The 23,225-nt window shown below is 44.3% G+C and overlaps 1 protein-coding gene across 1 annotated transcript in view; it reads left to right on the top strand.

Moving 5' to 3' along the window:
- PQLC1 (PQ loop repeat containing 1) overlaps positions 1 to 23,225 on the top strand; it is a gene marked incomplete at its 5' end in the record, with an annotated part of 67,524 nt that overhangs the window by 42,439 nt on the left and 1,860 nt on the right. Inside the window, one exon of the mRNA XM_010008704.1 lies at positions 9,302 to 9,518. Within this exon, the coding sequence (XP_010007006.1) occupies positions 9,302 to 9,518 (217 nt within the window). The remainder of the gene's footprint in view (positions 1 to 9,301; positions 9,519 to 23,225) is intronic.

Genomic DNA, 23,225 nt, shown 5'->3' with positions numbered 1-23,225 from the left:
ATTTCCTAGGTGCCCTGTGGTGGGGCGTACAGGAATTTCAGAAGAGAGGATTGGAGAAACCCACCTGCTGGCTGGGAGCTACTCAGAATGAGCCTGATGGGGACTTCTAGCTAGCGTGCTTCTCTGTAATCTGGTAATGTATTTTAGAGCACTCACTGAAGGTGTGAGAGGTTTGCGTTAATTTCTCTTGTCAGCCTGGAGGTACAAATCTGCATCTTTCAGCTGTCCAAAGAGGTGACCTTGTTGCCAGACTGGGATGAGGAGGGGCTGTTTATCAAAGCTGAACTCCTTTTACAGCAAAGATCACAAGCTTTTTGAGACAAGCAAAAGAGCAAGTGATGGGGAGCCTACTGCACCGTAGGCCAGTGGTTAACATCCACAGGCAGGGCAGACAGTGGCAGGTTCCAGCTCCTATATCCTCAAACTGTGTGTACATTTTATAGGAAATAGACCATGGATAATAACCTGAAATACTTCCCAGCCATGACTGCATTTTTTAACTGTTCCAAGTTGGCTGAATTTCCATTATCAGGCTCTTTCACAGCATCTAAGCCCTCAGGTTTTGGATTCCAGTTTAGTTACAGTATCGGACATCTGACTGTTGAGGCTGGACTCCTTTGATTGTGTGCAGAAGTAGGCTGTGACAGCAACAGTCAGATCAGGTGGACAGCCACTGTGGTCCAGAGTGAGATGATAAAAGTAGGAGATTCTTTGAACAGCAGTCTCACAAATCACAAGACTTAGCTGTAACCTGGGGAGTGGAGGATTAGTTACCGAGGCATCTGCTTATAAAGACAATCAGGAGACTGTCTTAGAATGAGTTAGTAAGCAGGTTTTTTTCATGCAGGAGGGCAAGGGTTTGCTTATGGGAGGCAGTTTGGAAGAATAGCTATGAATCGATGGTATTTACAAGGAGCAGAGGAAGCACAGTAAAATAAAACCAGTAACCTTGTTACGGTTTCAGAGAGCCCGGCAGGACTTTATTGGTGACCCAGATGGGACAGAGACAAGAGTATAAATAAGGGGAATTAATGGGTAAAACATGGACTAAACTAAAGTATGATTATGGGCAATTTTTTGTTGTTAATACTGTGGTAAATGGACAAGGGGTGGATTGTGTGTAAATAATCCCTTTCTGTGTGGTATCCTGCTGCTGTCCTTATTTCGATGCAGGGCTCTTTTTTCGGCGGTGTGAGTGAAGTTTGTGAAAACGTTTGTGCTGAATGTAGATTTTGCTAACGATTCTTTCACAGGTGATTCGCAGAAGGGAGGGATGGAATGTGCTGGTTTAGCATTGGGGAAGGGCCCCAGGGGTGGCTCTGGTAAGAAGCTGAGAAGCTGCCCCTGCTCCAAACCCAGCCAAGGAGCCATTAGAGGGACAAGAGATGCACCTCTGCCATTAACATAGGAAAGAACTGAGATAAGACCTGAGCAGACCTAGCAGAAAAAGAAAAGAGCTGGGCTGGAGAGGCAGAGGTGCCCGTGACTGGTGAGGAAGAAGGGAAAAAGATCTCCTGCAACCCACGGCGAGATGGCAGCTGTGCCCCTGCACTCATGGAGGAACGTGGTGGGACATTCCCTGAAGGTGCCAGGAGGGGTGAACTTGGCCACTGGACTTGGATTTTGTGGCCAGTGGGTTTGCTGCCAGTGGGCTTAGCTGTGGAAGACCTTGGTGCCAGGGAGGTGGCTGTTCCCGAAGCCCCCGTGACTCTGTGGGAAGCCCAGGCTGGAGCAGCTCCGGACCTGGTGGGAAGGGCTCAGGAAGGAGAGGTTCCTGGAGGACTCTCTGCCATGGGAGGGACCCCGTGGGGAAGCAGGGCAGGACTGTAAGGAATCCTTCTTGCTGAGGAGGCAGGAGCAGCAGGAACCCCCAGCCTGTGAACTGACTCTAAACCCCATCCCCTGTCCCCCTGTGCTGCTGGGGGGAAGGAGGGAGAGAAACCGGGAACAAAGGGATTTGGGCCTGGGAGGAAGAGAGTGGTGGGGTAACATCTGCAAGCCCTGCTCTGTGTGTGTCTGGGTCCTGTGGGTGAGTGATTAGTGTGAAATTATATTATTATTTTTCCCCAAGTTGAGTCTGTTTTGCCCGTGACCTTAATTGGTGAAGAACCCTCCTTGTCCTTTGTCTTGACCTATGAGCATCTAGTTGTCCTTTGTCCTCCCCATCCCAGAGTGTGTGTGTGGGGGGAAAGTTGAGTGAGTGGCCATGGGGCTGGTTCTTTGTTGTCATGTTGGGCCCAAACAACTACATCATTGGTGAGCCAGGCAGGAACGAGACAAAAAAACATGGCAAACCTTAAGAAGGAAAGAGTTTTTTCCACGGTGAAGCTATACAGAGGGTTCAAATACAAACTGTCCCACTTCACAAAGACAGGGAAAGGTTGAATTCAAGACCTTTAGGCCAGCGAGGAAGGAGTGAAGCAAGCTCACTACTTTCGACTTCAAGGGAGCAGATTTTGCTCTCTTCAAGGATCTACTTGGTAGCATAGTGTGGGACAAAGCCCTGGAGGGGAGGGGAGCCCAGGAAAGCTGGTACATGTTCAAGGATCACTTCCTCTGTGCCCAGGAGCTGTGTGTCCCAACAAAGAGGAATGCAGGCAGGAGAGCCAGGAAGTCTGCGTGGATGTGCAAGGCGCTTCTGGACACAGTTAAATATAAGAACAAGGCACACAGAGAGTGGAAGCAGAACCAGGTATCCTAGGGAGAGTGCAGGCAAGTTGTCAGAGAAGCAGGGGATGGGGTAAGGAAGGCCAAAGCTCAGATAGAATTGGACCTGGCAAGGGATGTTAGGAACAACAAGAAAAGTTTATACAGGTGTGTCAACAATAACAGGAGGACGAGGGAAAATGTGGGCCCACTTCAGAAGGAAACAGGAGACCTGGCCATGAAGGACATAGAGAAGGCTGAGGTTCGCAGTGACTACTTTGCTTCTGTCTTCACTGGGAAAGGCTCTGATCACACCATCCAAGTTAGACAAGGTGAAGGTATGGACTGGGAAAAGTAAGATCTCCCCACTGTAGGAGAAGAGCAGGTCTGAAGGAACTGAAGGTGCACAGGGGACCTGATGGGACTCATCCATGGCTCCTGAAGGAACTGGCTGATGAAGTTGCAAAGCCTCTGTCCATCATATGTGAAAAGTCTTGTAAGTCTGAAGAAGTTCCCACTGACTAGAAAAGGGAAAACATAAGTCTCATTTTCAAAAAGGGAAGGAAAGAAGACCCAGGCAACTACAGGCCAGTCAGTCTCACCTCTGTGCTTGGCAAGATCATGGAGCACATCTGCCTGAAGGCTCTGCTAAGGCATGTGGAAAACAAGGGGTGATTGGTGACAGTCACTATGGCTTCACCAGGGGCAAGTTCTGCCTGACTAACTTGGTGGCCTTCTACAGTGGAGTCACACCATCAGTGGAAAAAGGAAGAAGTGTTCAGATGGAGACCAGTGACGAGTGATGTTCTGGGCAAGTTTGATGATGACACCAAGCTGTGTGGTCTAGTGGACACACCGGAGGGAAGGAATGCCATCCAGAGGGACCTTGACAGGCTGGAGAAGTGGGCTCATGCAAACTGAATGAGTTCAACCAGGCCAAGTGCAAGGTCCTGCACCTGGGTTGGGGCAATCCCAAGCACAAGTACAGGGTTGGTGGAGAATGGATCAAAAACAGTCTGGAGGAGAAAGACTGGGGGGTGACAGTGGATGATGAGCTCACCATGAGCTGGCAATGTGTGCTTGCAATCCAGAAAGCCAACCATGTCCTGGGCTGCATCAAAAGAAGCGTGGCCAGAAGGTCAAGGGATGTGATGCTCTCCCTCTACTCTGCTCTCTCTTGAGACCCCACCTAGAGTCCAGTTCTAAAGCCCCCAACATAAGGAGGATGTGAAAGTCATGGAGAAAGTCCAGAGAAGGGCCATGCAGGTGATCAGATGGCTGGAGCACCTCTCCTACAAGGACAGGCTGAGAGAGTTGAGTCTGTTCAGCCTGGAGAAGAGAAGGCTCTGGGGGGAGTGTCCTTCCAGTACCTGAAGGTGCCTACAGGAAAGCTGGACGGGACTGTTTACAAGGGCTTGTAGCAAGATAACAAGGTAATGGATTAAAACCAGAGGAGGGGAGATTTAGGTTAGACATTAGGAGGAAATTCTGTAGTGTGAGGATGGTGAGGTATTGGAACAGGTTGCCCAGGGAAGCTGTGGATGCCCCCTCCCTGGAAGTGTTCAAGGGCAGGTTGGATGGGGCTCTGAGCAACCTGATCAAGTGTCAGGTGTCCCTGCCTATGCAGGGGGGTTTGAACTAGATGATCTTCAAGGTGCCTTCCAACCCAAACCATTCTATGTTTTTTCTGATACTATTCTATGAATGTAAATTGCAAGCTCTTCATTGACCTCAAATGCAAGAAGAAACCAAACAAAAAGTGGGAACTGGGTCATATGACTAAAATAAACTATAAATGAATGTAGCTCAAGGACATAGGTACAGAATTAGAAAGGTCAAGGCACAAAATGAGATGCAACTAGCAAGAGAAACTGAGAGCTACTTCTAAATTTTTAGGATGTCAAAGTATTTGCTTCACTTTCCCAAAAGGAACTTGTGTGGTACCTGATTTGGTATAAAAAGCTTCTTGCCTAAAAATAATTCAACTCTTTGGACCTTTATGTCATCCTTAAGTGAAAGTTGATACTCTGGACTACTCTTTGTATCACTTTGCATCCATCCCACACTAGAAAATTGCATTTTATACTTGCATTTTGGCCTGACTAGTGCTAACCATGGTTGTTTGGAATGCTGTCTCTGTCCTCTTTACATGTTTTGATTCTGACATGCAGTGTCTCTCCCACAGGAGGTAATTTAATATCGTCTTTCATCACCCTCAAGCTGTGTCAAGTTTTCTCCAGTCAGTGCACAAAAAACCCACTGAACTGCTCCTCCCCTCAACATCAATAGGATTTTCCAATGCAAATCTCTTATCTATCAATGGATTAACATCTTTATATTGCAATTTTCTGAGTGGATTAAAGAGCTCAGGGATGGATAACAAGATGTGGTACCTTTCACTGCAGTAATGTCAGTTCACATCAATCCAGGATGTTAGTGACTGGGAGTTACCATTTGAACTGCCTCAACTGAGTTGGTTACAAACTTGTTTCATGACTTCTCTCTGAGCAAGAGGGGAAGCTAGTGAATAGAGTGAACTGTGCAAGCAGTGCCTTTCCATTTCAGGGACTAGAAAGATATAAATCCAGGTTGAACTTTTAAAGACAGATTTTAAGGTGTTTGATTAAAATAAATTGGTGTGCAGTAGGATTTCTTCTTTTGTTCTTTTAAAGAAAAAGGGTCATGCTTGCTGGGAAAGAGGGGGCGAAAATCCCGATATCATCTTTATTAGTCCTAATTTTCTTAAAGTGTCAGTAATGTTTGCAGTAATATTTATAACTCTGCTCATTTCTGCACCTCAGATGACATGGCCCAGGACATCGATTGGTGTCTTCTTGGGACAGTTTTGGCTCCATCTGCCCCCTGCTGGAGGGATGTGAGACTGATTTGCACACAGATGTGGATTTTGTTCTGATGTTAAAACTGCTCCCCCCCCCTTTTTTTTAATTATTTTTTTTTGTTTGGGTTTTTTGTTGGTTTTTTTGTTTGGGGTTTTTTTGTAAGGGACAGTTCTCTTTTGGTTTTAAGTGTTTAGAAGCCTTTTTTTTTGCAAATACCTGTCACAGTCCTCAGCACAACCAACATTTTTTTTCTCTAAAGTATATAGCTCCTATTACAGAACTAACGTGTTTGCACCCTCTTGGGAAGGGAGCCAGTTGGAAAAATGAGTCACTGTTTATTTCCAAACCTTGAAGTGGTGAGTAAGTGATATTTTCCCCCTATCAATTTTTGAATTTATTTGTTAGAAAAAATAAGCTTCTGTTTTGATTAAAAATAAGTAATAAGTGTGGCACAACAGTTTAGCCATTCAAGTACAGGCAGAGAAACAATAACCCTTATGAAAGGCCAGGTATGCTGTTTGCTGTTCTCTACTTTATTTTTTTCTTAGGTTCAGTCATTCATTTACTTCTTCCTGGAAGTAGTCAGTAATGCAGTTTGGTGATGTGTAGTGTCCTAAAATAGACTTCTGCATTTCAAAAATACATCTGTTAAGTAGAGCAGTTATTGATTACATATTGGATTGTTTTTAAGATCATTCAGATCTTGTGTGTGAGACTATTACAAGGTTATAATTGTTCTTAACTAATTTTGTCTTTCTTTCTTTTAGGAAAACATAGCCAAGTACAATTTGTAGCAGAAACTAGAACTTGCTCATAACCTAGTACAATGAAATGGAGACTATATAGCATCATGATAGTTTTGAGCAAAAGAGACTCTCAGTCTCTTTCCTGTACTATTAATTAGCTCTCCTGCTTCAGCTGAAGTCCTGTTTCACATAATAGTTTTCTCATCTGTGTATGTTATTATTATAGAAATAATAATTAAGGTTTTCAGACAAAAGATGATGAGTAAGTTACCATAATTACCAGATCTCTTGGCTGCTTAATACTAGGTTCAGGGATGTTAGTACTTCAGTGTAGCAGTACTGAGTATGCACATTAACAGCTGGCATAGCAGGAGGTAACGGCATGTTGAAGTATTTGCATGAGTCCGTGGATTTTGTCGCTGGCCTCACGGTAGCTGTGTGAACATTGACTTCTTTTGTTCCATGAACTTCCTAAACTTCCACACCCCTATGTAGATTTAGTTCTTTAATTTCTACTATGAAAATGAACTTGGGGGAATTAGGATTTGATGTACAGGGATGGGTATTTTTATAAGGATCTTTGAGCATGTGGAGAATGCAGGAGGAGAAACACACTGTATGCCTCGAAGCCCTGACAGCTGGTGGGAGGGTTTAATGCATGAGGGGCCAAGAGTCCTCCCGCATGCCCAAGGCAGCACAGCAACCAGATCCAGATTAACTCTATTGAGTCCAGGATTCAAGAAGAGTATGCTTCGTGTGTTCTTGCCTATGGCTGCCACCAATTTTCATGTATTGGCCTGAGGCAGAAGCTGCTGTATCAAAGGTGAATGACCCTTGTGGAAAGCAGATAGAAGTTTAGCATCCAGATTGTGTGAGAACATCTCAGAATCAACATTTAGATAAATAATCTGGTAAAAGTAGCTGTCCTTTTCCACAATGGAGGTTTCTTTTTTAAATAGCCTATAACCTCACCAGCTACATCTTCATCTTCTTTTCTTCTGCTGTGTATTATGCTGTCCCCATTGTAAACCCAAATGCCTCTGTCCCAGAGAGCATCTCTTGCCAAAAAAACAGCTGTGTTGGGTCAGGTAATTTGCTTGTATTGCTCATGAAGCTGGCAAAATGAGTGTGTATTTCCTCTTACTAATTCATGTTCTGCAAATGTAGGTCAGGCAAAGTGAAAGGAATAGGAGTTTTGAGTGTTTCTTAATTTCTTCTACCTCATCAGAGGTTCTCACTGACTCTCCTCCTCTCCAAAAAATGCAATAGAAAAATATTTAAATGGATAAAGGTTTTTTGTGCCTTTGTGGTTGTCATTGTCTTGTGCCTTCCTTTTTCTGTTTCATTCTGTTTGTTCTTCATCTCCAAAAAGGAGAGTCTTCACAAAGCTCCAGAAATGAGGGATGTCCACGTGCCACATGGGCTGTGCCAGCACTGGGTCTACCTTTTGTTTAGTCTTGTGTCCCTGAATTCTGAGGCTGATGAGTCACTAACATGAAATACTGTAAGTCAACATTACATTGACAGTGGCTTTGCCAGAGGTTATCTGATTCAGTTCTTGATGATGGCTGTCAATAAAAGTTGGGTATGGCTCATAGCCAGTTTTGCCTTCCTCTTTGTGTGGCAAAGTAAAATGATTCAGCTGGATGCAATTAGTAGTTGTCTTGAGGCATGGGTTTGCCAAGTGTTAAAAAGAGGAGACTAGTTAATAGAGTGGGGGCCAGACTGATAATGATACGAAAATGTGAAAAGGTGTAGAAAATGAAGCTATTACTTGGCTAGATATATATATCTAGCCTTTGTAGCTAATTACCTTTATAATTTATTCCAGTTCACTGAATTTGTTGTTAGTTAGTGGAGGTCAATGTTCTCTTTGAGTTAACAGCAGGACTCTTGTCCTGGTTTGAGCTGCTGCTGAGGAGGCAGTGGCAGAGATCTTCTAGTGATGTGCCAGTGAGTCGCATATGTATGGACTTCTAGAATGATGGTTCATCATCCTGATAATTAACAGAATCCAGTTGGTCTGAGGTGGGTATTTTTAACTTCAAGTGCGTTTAAGAAAGGAATATGTGATCAGCACCTACTAATGAACAGTTATTTCAGGTTTCTTATTATTCAAAATTAAGCTGTCATTTTGCTATGCAGTCAGTGGTAACAGGGTTGTATATTTTAGTATTCATCAACAAGATAGCTATGTATCTTCCAGCAGTATGCTGTTAGTATGTCAAGCAAATGGTATGGCTGGTTTGTTCTTTCTTTCTCTCAAGAGAGGATACTGTGTTTTGTGGTGTTGCGTTTTGCTCTGATGGGTGTAGAAACGGGTGGGCACCTTGTGGTACTGGCAAAGGCAAGAACGAAGCACATTTTGCCGTTGGGGTGAAAAGTGGTGACATCTGTGGGGAGTGATGTTGCAGAGGGGGATTCTTGTCACAGTCTTGACCCTATCTCAGTGAAGTTGTACCAGTTTCATATAGCAGCTTGCCTTTTGCCTCAGGCAGCTGCACTGCACCAGGGAACTGGTGCTGTGGACTTTAGGTGACCTTCTCAGCAGCTTGTATTGAGGCAGTTTGAAGGTAGAGATAATGACCTAAGAGAGGGAGCGCACTTGCATTGCTGTGTTTTGGGGACTCTACTTAGTATTGTGATGTTTTTTGTGAAGTGATTCCTGTGCCAACTCTGCTAGAGTCATATCCACAGTTCTTAATTTTTGATAGTTCTAATATTTGATGCTTTCTCTTTAAAAGTCATCCTTGTAAACATTTTGGTAGTTTGCAAGTTTTAGTTTTACTTTTTCTCTATGGAACATCCCCACCAATTTTTTTTTTCCAAATCAGAACTCCTATATCTTAATTTTCTTGTTAGTTTTTTAGTTTGGTGGTTTTGTTGTTGTTTTTGTTGCTTGTTTGTTCATTTGTTTTTAAATCCTTTCCCTAATTTTCTACCTTCATCAACCCGCCAAAACTGACAGAGGCTCCCTCATGCTTCCCAGTTCTCAATTCCACCCTGATCAACTTGCAGTCTAGTTGGGAAAATATATTTTATTCTTCTTCCATTCCTATTCTGTTGCAGATTTTGACTTGAACTATTTTTGGCATTGGAGCAAGTTTACAGACTACGTGCAGTGTGTACTGACCTTCACTGGCATGACTGGCTACATCACTTATCTATGGCTTGACTCATCTCTCTTTGTGGAAACGCTGGGCTTCCTCGCAGTGTTCACTGAGGCCATGTTAGGTGTTCCCCAGCTGTACCGGAACTACCAGAATAGGTCTACAGAAGGAATGAGGTATGATCTGTAGAAATGTGTACAGCAGAAAATCCAGTTCACAGAGTGCTGTTATCATTGTGACTCTTAACTGCCTTCTCCTTCATTGTTTTGAAACAACTTCTGTTTCAGTGCTTTTAAATTTGCTCTGGTAATTTTTACTTTGGTCAAAACACATAGCCTCTCCCCAGCACCCCTAAACCAAAGCAATTCTGTCCTTTGTCTGTTGATTTGTTCCCTTGTTTGCTGTGGAGACGTTATTACTAGCTACTCTTCTTTTCTAGCTTGAAGTGTTGTTGAGGGTATGTTCAGAAATTGGCTTGATGTTTAAGACATTTTTTATTGGGAGTCCCCTTGGTACAGAGTGAGTACGAATTTATTTCCAAAATATTGGGATATTGTTCCTGCACACAATGCCTTGGAAAACACTGTACCTATGATATCCAGAAGGCAGTTTACCTACTAGACCCTTATGCTCTGTTTTGACATTTCCCCATATGTTTTTTATCTGTGAATGGTAATGCCACGTTATGATAGCTGCTGCCAAATAGTGTTTTGCTTCTCCTTAGCTTCTCTCCGGGGGGCTGATTTCAGTTTTCCAATTTCCTGTATATGCTATTTAGCAAAATGAGGAAAAAACACCTTTGTGCTTGTCATGGTTTGGGCCCAACACAACAACAAAGGAAATAGCCCCATGGCTGTTCACTCAACTTGCCCCCTCCACACACACACTCTGGGATGGGGAGGACAAAGCTCATGGGTTGAGACAAAGGATAAGGAGGGTTCTTCAATGATTAAGGTCCTGGGCAAAACAGACTCAACTTGGGGAAAAAATAATAATTTAATTTATTACTAATCAGGACACAGACACACACAGAGCAGGGCTTGCATATGTTACCCCACCCCTCCCTTCTTCCCGGGCCCAAATCCTTTTGTTCCCAGTTTCTCTCCCTCCTTCCCCCCAGCAGCACAGGGGGACAGGGGATGGGGTTTAGAGTCAGTTCACAGGCTGGGGGTTCCTGCTGCTCCTGCCTCCTCAGGAAGAAGGATTCCTTACAGTCCTGCCCTGCTTCCCCACAGGGTCCCTCCCATGGGAGAGAGTCCTCCAGGAACCTCTCCTTCCTGAGTCCTTCCCACCAGGTCCGGAGCTGCTCCAGCCTGGGCTTCCCACAGAGTCAGGGGCTGCTTCGGGAACAGCCACCTCCCTTGGCACTGGGGTCTTCCAGAGCTGTGCAGTTGGAGTCCACAGGCAGCAAAATCCAAGTCCAGGGGCCAAGTTCACCCCTCCTGGCACCTTCAGGGAATGTCCCACCACGTTCCTCCATGAGTGCAGGGGCACAGCTGCCATCTCGCCGTGGGTTGCAGGGAAACTTCTGCTTGGGCACCTTTTTCCCTTCTTCCTCACCAACCACCAGCACTGCTCTCCTTCCTCAGCATTGCTCTTCTCCTCCAGCACCACTCTTCTCCTCCCTCCTTCTCTGCTCAGGTGTTGTATCCTTTCTTTTGTATGTTAATGGCAGAGGTGCATCTATTGTCCTTCTAATGGCTCCTTGGCTGGGTTTGGAGAAGGGGGAGCTTCTCAGCTTCTTACTGGAGCAGCTCGTGGCGCCCTTCCCTTGCTACCAAAAAACTCACCAAACTAAACCAGAACAGTGCTTCACAACAACATGTTCCTTGTAAAGCAGAAGTGCAGAATTGCAGAATTCTCACCTAAAACTGATTAGCAAGAGAATGTTGTGTTTAGTCAAGAGAAAATAAAATAAAAACTCGTTACCGTGCCATCAAACATACTTATATCCCACAATAGTCATCCTCCTTATTGGCTGTTCCCACAGGTTTTCCAGAACACATTCCCCTTTCTGGTTCTAGTCCTGAAGCACTACTTTGTGTGTCATTGGACATTGATGGGTCTGGAGACTGATAAGACAACATACAGCTTATGCTGCTTTACTGCAGTTTAAGTGTTCATGCAAATACGCATGTTAGTACTCTTTCTTTCTTCAGGTTATATTGCAGTTTTATACATGTTGCAGGTACCACATATACATGCAGTCCTGAGTGGACTTGATGGCTGTTCCTACTGTGAGAGTGACTTTCTCTAGTATATTAGCTACTGTTGAAAGAGCTGTTGGAAATTTCCTCTGAACTTCCTTGCCTGTGTCTGCTTCTCTATTGAAAAGCATCTCAAAGAAGAGAACCCAATCCTGAAAGCACTGAAGGGAGCAATGTAAAAGTCCAGCCAGGCTACTGTTAGGCCTAAGCTTATGAACTTGCAGGGTGTTTACTAGATGGGGGCTAGGTGATGCTCAGTGGCTCTGTGAAGTTATTTACTGCTCAGTGCAGAAATAACATGCATGTGGATTGCTATGCTGGCAGAAGCAACTGAACTGGTTATCTTGTGGCCATGAGCTGGGCCATAACAGCTGGCTGCCGGACATGCTCTTTAGCAAGCCTCAGTGTCAAAGTAAAATAATGCACTCTATTTAAAGTGTCTTTGTGGCTTTAAGCTTAAAGGGGAGAACTGTTGTATTTAGTGACTTTTTGGACAATTACCACAACCTGGTTGGAGTTGGTAACTTCTTAAACAGTAGTTCTGTCACCTGTGATGCATGAGTGGAGTCCATATCCCTGATAAACATCACAGCCTTTACTATTGCCAGAGAAGGGACTGTTGGAAAGTTCTCATGGCTTGGCTGAGAAAGTAGCAAGTTGTGAATGTCTCTGCTCAGGCACTTAACTGAAGAATAAATCTGGTTCATTTTAAAAGAGATGTGAGATGCAATTGACATCTGTTAAAGCAACTTCGTTCCGTATCTGTGCTTCTTTGAGGAGATTCAGTAAAGGAGAAGAGAAATTAACTGAAAAAGGACTTTAAAAGTGCCAAAAAAAAGAGGATGATGCAGGCAATGACAATATTGATTTTTTGTTGTTTGTTTTTTCCCCATCTCGTGATTCTCACTGACAGAAATTGCATGGATGAGAGCAAAATAAAGAAATGGGAGTAAGGGTAATGGAGGCCTACATGAAAGATTTTGTTTTCTGAGTGTATATGTATAAAGCAGACATTGGATAGTACAGTGCTGACCTGAGTTAATGTATTGTGTCTAGTCAAGGACTTAACACCAAGGAAGCTGCTGAAGAGAGAGTGCTGTTTCTCTCAGGCTTTGGAATTGTAGCCTACAGATGTTGATATACAGTGTCTGCTCTTATTCTTAAAATACTAGCTGCATTATATATTGAGCAGTCAAAACAGAGAAGGTGGAAGAAGAGTACAGGAAGGGGGGGCATTCAGTTAAAAAAAGAAGACAAAGGCAATATAATCTGACCCAACTGAGAAGTAGTTTTTCATTACAGAAAACATTGCATAGACAATAATAAGGGATTAAGTTATAAAAGATAAAATAGTTTTCAAGATAATAATTGGGAACTAAAATGTAAATCTGGGATCCTGGCAAATGGAGAAATCAAGGTCTTTATGTGTGAGTGGTGACAGAATTGTTTCCCTCAGTGTGGTAGGACTGAATGGCATTAGAAATAGGAAGTAGAAGTAACATGAGATTTGGGTTTGGAGAGAAGTAGATTGAGATGCAAAGATACAAATACCCATAATGGTAATACTGACTGTGATGAAGACCTGTAAAGTGAGCAGAGTGGTGAATAATTTAAGTGGTTAACAGATGAGCTGGAACAGCAGGAAAAAAAAGTTGGTGGAACTCAGGCCGGGAAGTGACTTTGCAGAGTATTCCAGAAAGAGGAGAGATTTTGTATTACAAGTTAAGCTGCAATAGTGCATTTGGTCTCTTGATCCTCAGACACTGAGAGAACAAGCAAATAGAAGAGTGGGGAGCGCAGTGACTGACATGTTGGATGATTTGCCCAAAACTAACATGGGGGAGACAAGTGCTTGTAGCATTCTTCAGTGGAATGTAGAAAGAAACAAAACTTGATGTCAGAAAAAGAACTGTCTCCAAGTAGCATTTTAATTTGTTCCATGAAGGATGTCTGAGAACAATGTATGTCCACATAAGGGAATGGAATTACATGCCAAGCAAGATGTCCTGGCATTGTCATGTAAGCTTGCAAGGTTAGTGGTGGAGGCCCTGTCTCTTCAGATACTAAATCTAGAATTAGAGAACTTCCTAAATCAGGATTCATAATGTGCAAAGGGGCAGATGTCAAGAATTTGGGAATTAAGATAGGCTAGGGGATGTCTACCCTTTTTTAACTTCAAAGACACTAGTAAGGCTGAAATACTAAGATTTGTGTCATGCTGTTGGTGTGGGGTGTGAATGTGATGCTTTTATTTCCTCCCTACACCATTCACTTCTGTCCACAGCAGAGCTTTAAGGCACCACTGTACAACCACTTTGGGTCAGTGCTAATGCTACACATGGGAAGTGCCTGAATGGTTTGTGGTGGCACCTTTTTCCTACAGGAAAGCTGGAGAGGGACTGTTCACAAGGGTGTGTAGCAATAGGATGAGGGACAATGGTCTTAAACTCGAGCAGGGTAGATTTAGATTGGCTGTGAGGGAGAAGTTCTTTACAATGAGTGTGGTGAAGTACTGGAACAGGTTCCCAGGGAAGGTGGTGGGGGCCAGACCCCTGAAGACATTCATGGTCAGGCTTGACGGGCTCTGAGCAACCTCATCTATTTAAAAAAGGTTTACTCTTATTTTACACATGAATGTGTTTGAGATTTTAATTTCTCCCATGTTTTCTTAGAATGTGAGAAGTATTTTACTAGCTGAAGGATGTGATTAATTAATAAGAAGTAATGACTGTATAATAGCATTAGATTTTGTCCTTGGGGGTGCTGGCTTTGGAGACAACCACTGAACACAGGTCATCTAGAACAATATAAGCACTAGAGCAAGGACTGTCATCTTGTGTATGTTGACCAAAGTGATAATTGTAGTTATTGAATTGGAATATTAAAAGTGTGCTCAGGCTATGTACTGGTTACCATAGGAAGGGAAAAATGTGCTCAAATTACTTCAAGTTAAATTAGATAGAGTGATTATTTCTTTCATACCTAGGTAAAGAAGAAAGTAAAATTTAAAAGCTTTATGATACGAATCTTGGGATACACAGGTGTGCTGAAGCAAAGCTGTATTCCTTCCTGCCTTTTTATTACATTTCAGATTGAATGTGTCCCAAGTTATTTAGAGCTAGAGAAGGAAATATACTGGATAGTGCTACACAGGGACATGGTTTTGCCATCTCTTAGCAGCAGCCCTGAGGGGTGTAACAGTGGCGCCCCTCATGGTAGACTGCAGCAGCCGGGGTGTATTGAGCCAATTCACCCTGCAGGGAGATCAGCCGTGGAAAGGAGTGCTGCTTCCTGAGATTTGCTGCCAGATGGCTGTATGGAAGCAGGGATGTGGAGCTCCAGCAGTGGCAAGATGACTGACTCAGCTAGCTGTGCTAAGCAGCTGTAGTGTAGATGGGCAGCACAAAAGTATCTAGAGCAGCATTAGCCAGCAGCCGTGCCTACAGCTGCATCGATTGTAAAGCCTTGAGCCAGAGGTGAGAGACAGAGAAATGGGGACAGATACTTAAAAATAACTTAATAAGTAGATGCTGAAGGGTGGTGTAATTTAGGTGTGCTCTGCACCATTTGCATTAAGCTGACACTGCCATGTGTGTTTGCAGCTGACTGCATATTAGTGTGAGCAGTGCAGGGCGTGATTTGCTGCCCTGGCACCTGAGGAAAGCTGCTTCCTATCATGGCAGCAGGTCTTGAAGCTTCCAGATCTTCCAGCAGCAGAAGCACAGCCTGTCTTGTATATGTTCATACCATGCTTCTGACCACACCTGAGCTTTGCAGTCTGGCCAGCATCCATTTGTATCTTGTGGCAGAAAGAGCACTGGTATGAATTGTGGTTCAAGTTTTTTGATTCAGAGAAGAGATTTATTTTCACACATGCTGCACAGACTTAGGGTGTTGGAGGCTGTTAAGATCTGCTGCCCTTCTTTCTGCAGCACAAGTTGCACATTACTGGAAAGATTTTGTAGCTGTTAAGGCTTACCAGTTTCTGGGCCTGTACAGATGAAACCTTCGGCGTAGCTGCTTAAAATAGCCAGAGGCTCTATCAGTGGTCCTGGACTATCCACCAGCCCCAGCCCCATGTTGCATATCTTGTAGTTTCCTCTTGAATCTCTTTTGACTGATGTGTTCTAACAAGTAATGGACTTCTGGATGGTGTGCTATGCAAGGTCAAAATGCCTGACACCATGCCACTCTTACGAGTTTAGAAAACAGATGTTCATGAGGAAAAATAGTTTACAAATACCTGTTTACCCTATTTTTCCATAAAACATTTCTGTTTATTTGTAAGCCCACATAAAATGCACATATTTAAAAAGAAGCCCCCAAGAAACAACTGCTTAAGACTGCATCTTTCTGAGTTTGTTTGCCTGAGGGTGTTCTACAGTGAGATTCTCTGTTTCATCTTTCCTCAGTGATGTGTACAGTCCTTGAAAATCACAGGAGATTTCAAGTTAGTTTGCTCTTGTATTTCAACCCTTTGTGGTATCGTTTGCTCATGGATGTGGCTTTAGCTCCACTGCTTTATCTGGGTTCCAGAGATCCAAAAGAAACACTGGATCTCTCTGGCTGCATGCTTCTCTTAATTCCTGCTAACATTGTGGGGCTGGACAAATGGCACCCTCTGGAGGTGGTCAGTGCTGCTCCAACCTCAGAAGAATTGTTGAGGTGTGAGGTAAGGCGCTCTCGCCAAGGCCAAGCACGTAGAACTGGTGAACAGCTTCATGCTTGGATTCCTAGCTGGCTCTGCAGTATTTAAAAACAAGATCTATGCTTGCTCACACAGAAGGAACTGTACTAGGGTATGCACATTTAGGTTCCAGGTTTTCAAACTTCAGACTCTTTGGATATCTTATCCCAGTGTTTTCTTGTTTTCTTATTTTGTTTTTTTTTGGTTTTTGTTCCTATTAATAATTTCTGGCAGGCAGAGAAATTGGGTTAGCATCAAGAGAACTCCTCTTTTGTTAAGCCATATGGCTTATTGTTAGGAATAAATGCTCTCTTTATTAATTTTTGTTTGTTTTGTGAAGTGTTACACATACAATGGTATTCAGGTTTCATGTTTTCTGGTCTGTTTCATTGTTGAAGGCAGGCCAGCCTCTGATTGCAGTGCAGTTTTACAGATGCTTGCTGCCTTCTCTAAGCAGACTGTTTTGGAGCTGCAAATGTGAGCTGAAAGTTTTCCAAAGTCACGATAACTGAATCTGCTTTCTCTTCCAGACATTCCCATGCAAATGGCTTGTGGGAGGTAACAGCTTAAGAGGTTGCAGGATGGATACCTTATGTACCTTCTTCCTTGCTTCCCAAAACAAAACGCAGTGTTCAGAGTACTCAATGACAGGCTGTTTCACTGTGGACCGTATTCCTGACGGAAATACAAGGTCACTACATTATACTAGGTCAATAAATTTTACTAATTTTTCTGTTATTGAAAATAACTTGGGGTTTTTGAGTTCATTGACTGAGGACAATTAGCACTAAGTTTGTGACTGTAGCAGGATGTAATTACATCAGGGCAACATGTACCTCCTGTTGCTATTTGTGCTGAAATATCTGGTCAAACCACTACAGAATTTCTGAATGGAACTCACTGACTAATGTCTGATTCTCTTCCTGTCTTCCAGCTTGCAGGGTATTTTTGGGTTTGTGTGTTAAGCTACAAACATGAAGAGTCATAACATCGATGTGAGAAAATCTGCATTGCAAAAGGGAAGCAAGTACTGCTGTGTCTTTCTTGTGTAGCTTTAGTGCCAAGTACCAGCCCATGTTCTGCAGACTGTTGCTCTGCACCTCTGCTAATGTGCTACCATTTGTAAGTCATTTTGATAGATGGTTGCAACTAGTCTTAAGAAGGAAGAGGGGACCTCACATCTTGTTTTTTTACAAGATCCTTTTTTTGGTAGTTTTTGCTCTTTCAGATGAAGGAAGAAAGGTGGAATGATGAAGAAGCGAGTAATGTTGAGCAGAGTGTGCAAAGACTTCAGTGGAAGATTGGAGACAAGACTCTCAGAGCCAGGTTTTGAGCAAAAGGAATGAAGATGCCGAAAATCTTAGATTCAGATAGCATTAATCCTGAGTAAGGATAGTTGAACCTAAATATCTGGCCAGCCTAATCGTTCTGTAAATTACTCAACCTCTAGTACAGTTCCTCAAAGGGAAGCAACAAAGTTTTTTGGGTTTAATTTTTTGTTCATTTATTTTGGGTGGTTTTTTTGTTGTTTTTTATTATTTTTTATTTTTATTTTGAATGCACTTTACAAGCTCTTTCTACATTTGAATAATTTCAAGACTACTCTGTAAAAAGTATGACCTGTTGATCGACTGCAGATAGGACATACTAATAGGCGTTTTTTTCCTCTAGTTGTTGTCTCTTCAGAATTAAGACACAACATACAAGGAAGCTGAACAAAGCAAGTTGTTCCTTGAGAAAAGTGAATGCTATTTGCCAGCACGCCATTTATTTATTTAGCAAATGAAGTCTGTTACAGTGTCTTTATGACATCTGCTGTAAGTGGTAGAGAACAGCAGCATTGTAGGGCATTGTTGTGTTATGATATTAAAAAATAGCATTTAACAACCCACCCCTACTCTAGTGTTTGATCAGAAGTGGTGGAGAATTAATTCCAACAGCATAATAAATAAGTGCTCTTTCAGATTTTAAGAGCAGTTGAAAAATACCAGCTTTTCCTCTTTGTGGTCAATTGCAATTTAGACAGACTTGACACTGACAGTTACTACATCAGCAGTGCCTTGTGACAAGCTCAACTGTAAGGAAGGCACTTGCTTTTAGGAAGTTTGTTGTCATTGGATACTGCAGCACTGATTTACATTACTGGGAGGTGCTATTTTTACCACAATTCTGCTTCAGCCTCTGGCAATATCAGCTATTTCAGCTCAGCTCCTGCCTCCCGCCCCTCCACTTAGCATCTCTGTTGTCACACAACCAAATGCTGCCAAATTTCTGCCTCCCCAGATTGCTTTGTGGCACTGCTCATCCCTAACCCGCTCACTCTTTTTTACTAAGAGCAGTTGTGCTGTCTTACTAGACCATATTCTCCACATCAACAGAGTGAGCATTTCCTGTCTTCCACATCTCCTCTTCTTAGCTTTGTGCTATTTCAGGAAATATATCAGTTTATTTACTCCTAAATCCTGCATTGCCATGTAGCCAGTGCTTTGCAGAACATGGCCTTGCAGATGTCAGGAAAATACAGTGTGAGGTTGGTCTTTGTGGGAGAAGTTGGGCAGTTTTTTCTGCATGTAGCCTCCTTGTGTGGTGCTGTCCAGTCTCAGGCAGTGTTGATGGTGGGCTCTGACCACCTCTTTCAGCAAAGCCTCATCTATGTTGACCATGCAGCATTTTCTCTGGCACTGTGAAGCCAAGAGCCACACATACACCAATGGGCTGTGATCTGCCAGCTGGAAGCACTTGGCATCGCAAAGGAGCAGAGCCATGCAGAGAGCTTGTTCTCCATGACTGGCAGCTTGAATTGGAGCCCCTGCTGAGTCGTGTGGCTCTCTGGGAGACCCACACTGTTGCTGTGATCCCACAGATTTTCCATCATGTGGCATGCAGAGTCCTGCAGGGAAAGACAGCTGAGAAGAGAGAGTTGACTACTCTGGTGTATTAGTAGCTTGTTAAAAATAAGCCTCACATATCTTAGAGGAAGGGACTGGACTTTCATTCAACAAATACAGGTTACAGCAGAGCAGTGGAAGAAGGGCTTAGTTGTGCTCTCCTCTTTTTCCTCTTCCTTCTCCACAAGCAACTTAAAATTCTTGTAGCCTATAAAACTGTCCCTTTCTGCACAGACACTGCTGTTTTCTCCTCTGGAGTGGATAAGAGGCAGCTATCTGCCCAAGATAGTTTGGTTTCTTTGTTTTCTACCTCCAAAATTAGAATAAATACAATAATTACCTCTCTTCCCCAAGAGAGTGAGTGAGGTTGAGAAACTGTGGACAAAACCCAGCTTTTCTATCCTGTGTGGCATTGTGAAGTGACAAGATAGCGGGAAGCATGACAGCAACAGTGGTGTATCCATGGAATCATTCATGTTGAAGTCATGCATGCACCATTGCACTGCTGTGAATGGCATCTGCATATGCAGCAAGGACAAAGCAGTTGTGCAGCCCAAATCAGTGGGGAGGACCATTACTCTTGTACCCAAGAGTCTGGAATATAGGATGTGACAGAAACCATGCTGGTGGTGTAAACTTCATTCAGCCCCTCTCCCAGCCTCCTGATGCACGGGCCTGTGATATAGTACTGAGGGTAGGGGCAGCTCTGTTACCCCCTGAGATGCCACACAGACATTCAGTGGGATTCTCAGCAAGCTGATACATGCAGGCTGTGTGTGCAGATGGGTGCTGGTGGAGAGCTGACAGCAGTTGTAGCCTTTCCCCTCCCTAGGGTGGGCACTGGAGAAGTGAGACACATCTTGAATTGGAAAGGGTGCTGAGGGTATTCAGGGATGCTGACAGACATTACAATGATGAGGTGGGGGTCGTGGGCCAGCACATTGCTCATAACCTAGCTTCACCCTTGTGGTGGTTTCACCTTGGGCTGGAAGCCAGGTGCCCACCAAGCTGCTCTATCACTCCCCTCCTCAGCTAGACAGGGAGAGAAAAGGCTTGTGGGTCAAGATAAGGACAGAGAGATCACTCACCAGTTATCATCATAGGCAAAACAGACTCAACTCAGGGAAATTAATTTAATTTATTGCCTACCAAAATCAGAGTAGGATAATGAGAAATAAAACCAATCTTAAAACACCTTCCCTCTACCCCTCCTCTCTTCCCAGGCTCAACTTCACTACCAATTTTTCTGCTTCCTCATGTTCTTTCACAGCTCCAGCATGGGGTCCCTCCCATAGAACACCGTCCTCCATGAATCTCTCCAACATGGGTCCTTTCCACACAGTGCAGTCTTTCAGGAGCCAACTGCTCCAGCATGGGTCCCCCATGGGCTCACAAATCCTGCCAGCAAACCTGCTCCAGCATAGACTCCCCTTTCCATGGGTCCACAGGTCCTGGCCAGAAGTCTGCACCAGCATGGACTTTGCACAGGCTCACAGCCTCCTTCAGGAATCCACCTGCTCTGGCTTGGATATGTGCTCCACCATGGACTTCCATGGGCTGCAGTGGGACAGCCTGCCTCACCATGGGCTTCACCACAGGCTGCAGGGAGACCTCTGCAGGTCCAGCTCCTGGAGCACCTCCTCTCCCTTTTTCTTCATGACCTTGGTCTCTACAGGGTTGTTGCTCTCACATATTCTCACACCTCCCTCCTGGCTGCTGCTGTTCCTGAAATAGTTTTTCCCCTCCTTCTTAAATACATTACCACAGAGGCACTACCACTATTGCTGCTGGATCTTGGCCAGCAGCAGGTCCTCAGCAAGCTGATACATGCAGGCTGTGTGTGCAGATGGGTGCTGGTGGAGAGCTGACAGCAGTTGTAGCCTTTCCCCTCCCTAGGGTGGGCACTGGAGAAGTGAGACACATCTTGAATTGGAAAGGGTGCTGAGGGTATTCAGGGATGCTGACAGACATTACAATGATGAGGTGGGGGTCGTGGGCCAGCACATTGCTCATAACCTAGCTTCACCCTTGTGGTGGTTTCACCTTGGGCTGGAAGCCAGGTGCCCACCAAGCTGCTCTATCACTCCCCTCCTCAGCTAGACAGGGAGAGAAAAGGCTTGTGGGTCAAGATAAGGACAGAGAGATCACTCACCAGTTATCATCATAGGCAAAACAGACTCAACTCAGGGAAATTAATTTAATTTATTGCCTACCAAAATCAGAGTAGGATAATGAGAAATAAAACCAATCTTAAAACACCTTCCCTCTACCCCTCCTCTCTTCCCAGGCTCAACTTCACTACCAATTTTTCTGCTTCCTCATGTTCTTTCACAGCTCCAGCATGGGGTCCCTCCCATAGAACACCGTCCTCCATGAATCTCTCCAACATGGGTCCTTTCCACACAGTGCAGTCTTTCAGGAGCCAACTGCTCCAGCATGGGTCCCCCATGGGCTCACAAATCCTGCCAGCAAACCTGCTCCAGCATAGACTCCCCTTTCCATGGGTCCACAGGTCCTGGCCAGAAGTCTGCACCAGCATGGACCTTGCACAGGCTCACAGCCTCCTTCAGGAATCCACCTGCTCTGGCTTGGATATATATGTGCTCCACCATGGACTTCCATGGGCTGCAGTGGGACAGCCTGCCTCACCATGGGCTTCACCACAGGCTGCAGGGAGACCTCTGCAGGTCCAGCTCCTGGAGCACCTCCTCTCCCTTTTTCTTCATGACCTTGGTCTCTACAGGGTTGTTGCTCTCACATATTCTCACACCTCCCTCCTGGCTGCTGCTGTTCCTGAAATAGTTTTTCCCCTCCTTCTTAAATACATTACCACAGAGGCACTACCACTATTGCTGCTGGATCTTGGCCAGCAGCAGGTCCATCTTGGAGCTGACACTCTCTGTTGGACATAGAGGAAACTTCTAGCAGCTTCTGACAGAAGCCATTCCTGTAGGTCCCACCCTGCTACCTTGCCACACAAACCAAATGCAACCATGAATGCCTGTGTCCCAGGCAAGGATTTGTTTCCCAGGTTCCTAGTCCTCTTCTGTTCCTATCATTTCCTCTCCTATTCCTGCCTCTTTTTCCTACCTGCATCTCATCTGACTGATTTCTCTGCTCCTCTGCTGTCTCCTCAGCTTTCTGCTGGCACTCTTCATTGCCTCTTCTCACTTCTTGTGTGACATTGTCCCCATTTCCTTGCCAAGATGTTTTTGATTACTCCACAGACCTTTAGGTCTGTGCTGGATGTGCTTCTTTTGACCAGCCCCAGCCTCTCTTCTGGCAAGCAGCTGGCACTCCCACAGTCACGCTTTGCATTAAAACCATGGGCTCTTGAGAGCCTTGGTGCAGCTGCAGTACAAAGGTTTTGTGGAACATCAAGCATTTTGTGTATTTTTATTTATAATTTTTATAGTACCTTGGTGATTTGCAGGTTTTCTCTTCAGAGGCTTTTGAAGCATGCATCAAGTTTCCCAGTGGTATTGCAGGCTGTTGAATTCACAGGTGGCTTCCTAGCAAACCCTGGGACTGTTTTGGCAAACTCAGCCCAGCATGTGACACAGCTAGATGTGTGCTTCTAGTGCTTGGCTCCTGTGGCACTACTGAACTGCATCTGTCTGTAAGGTTTCCCTCAGTTATTATTCTTTCTGTGTGGGAGTTAACTCTTTTGTAAGTTGGACATCTTGTGACAGTATGTATTTTCTCCTTCACATCACACTGCACCATGGGGTCACCTTTCAAATCCAGCTTTCTCTTTGGGGAATATGTGACAAATATCCTTTGCACGTTAAATTGCTAATGAGATATTTGTGACATCGCCAAATTAACTTTCTGTCAACTGTGAGCAGTTGGTTTGGTCTGACAGGTTTACCCTGTGCTTGTGAGGGTCCCCAACCACACCAGGACAGATTCACAAATTGTGATCAGTTGCCCAGCAAACACTGATATGCTTAAAATTAGAGGAGAATAAATGTTGACTTTGTGCAAGCAAGGTGCCAGTTTTAATACCTTCAGAGTTTCCCACCCCTCCTAATTAACATCCCAAACAGTCCCCACCACTGCCTGTGTCTGCAAACCTCCCATAAGTGTGATGTGAGGTGT

This window comes from Chaetura pelagica, unplaced genomic scaffold (genome assembly GCF_000747805.2).
Source record: "Chaetura pelagica isolate M959 unplaced genomic scaffold, ChaPel_1.0 scaffold332, whole genome shotgun sequence".
Lineage (NCBI taxonomy): Eukaryota > Metazoa > Chordata > Aves > Apodiformes > Apodidae > Chaetura > Chaetura pelagica.
This window is presented reverse-complemented; position numbering and strand designations above follow the sequence as displayed.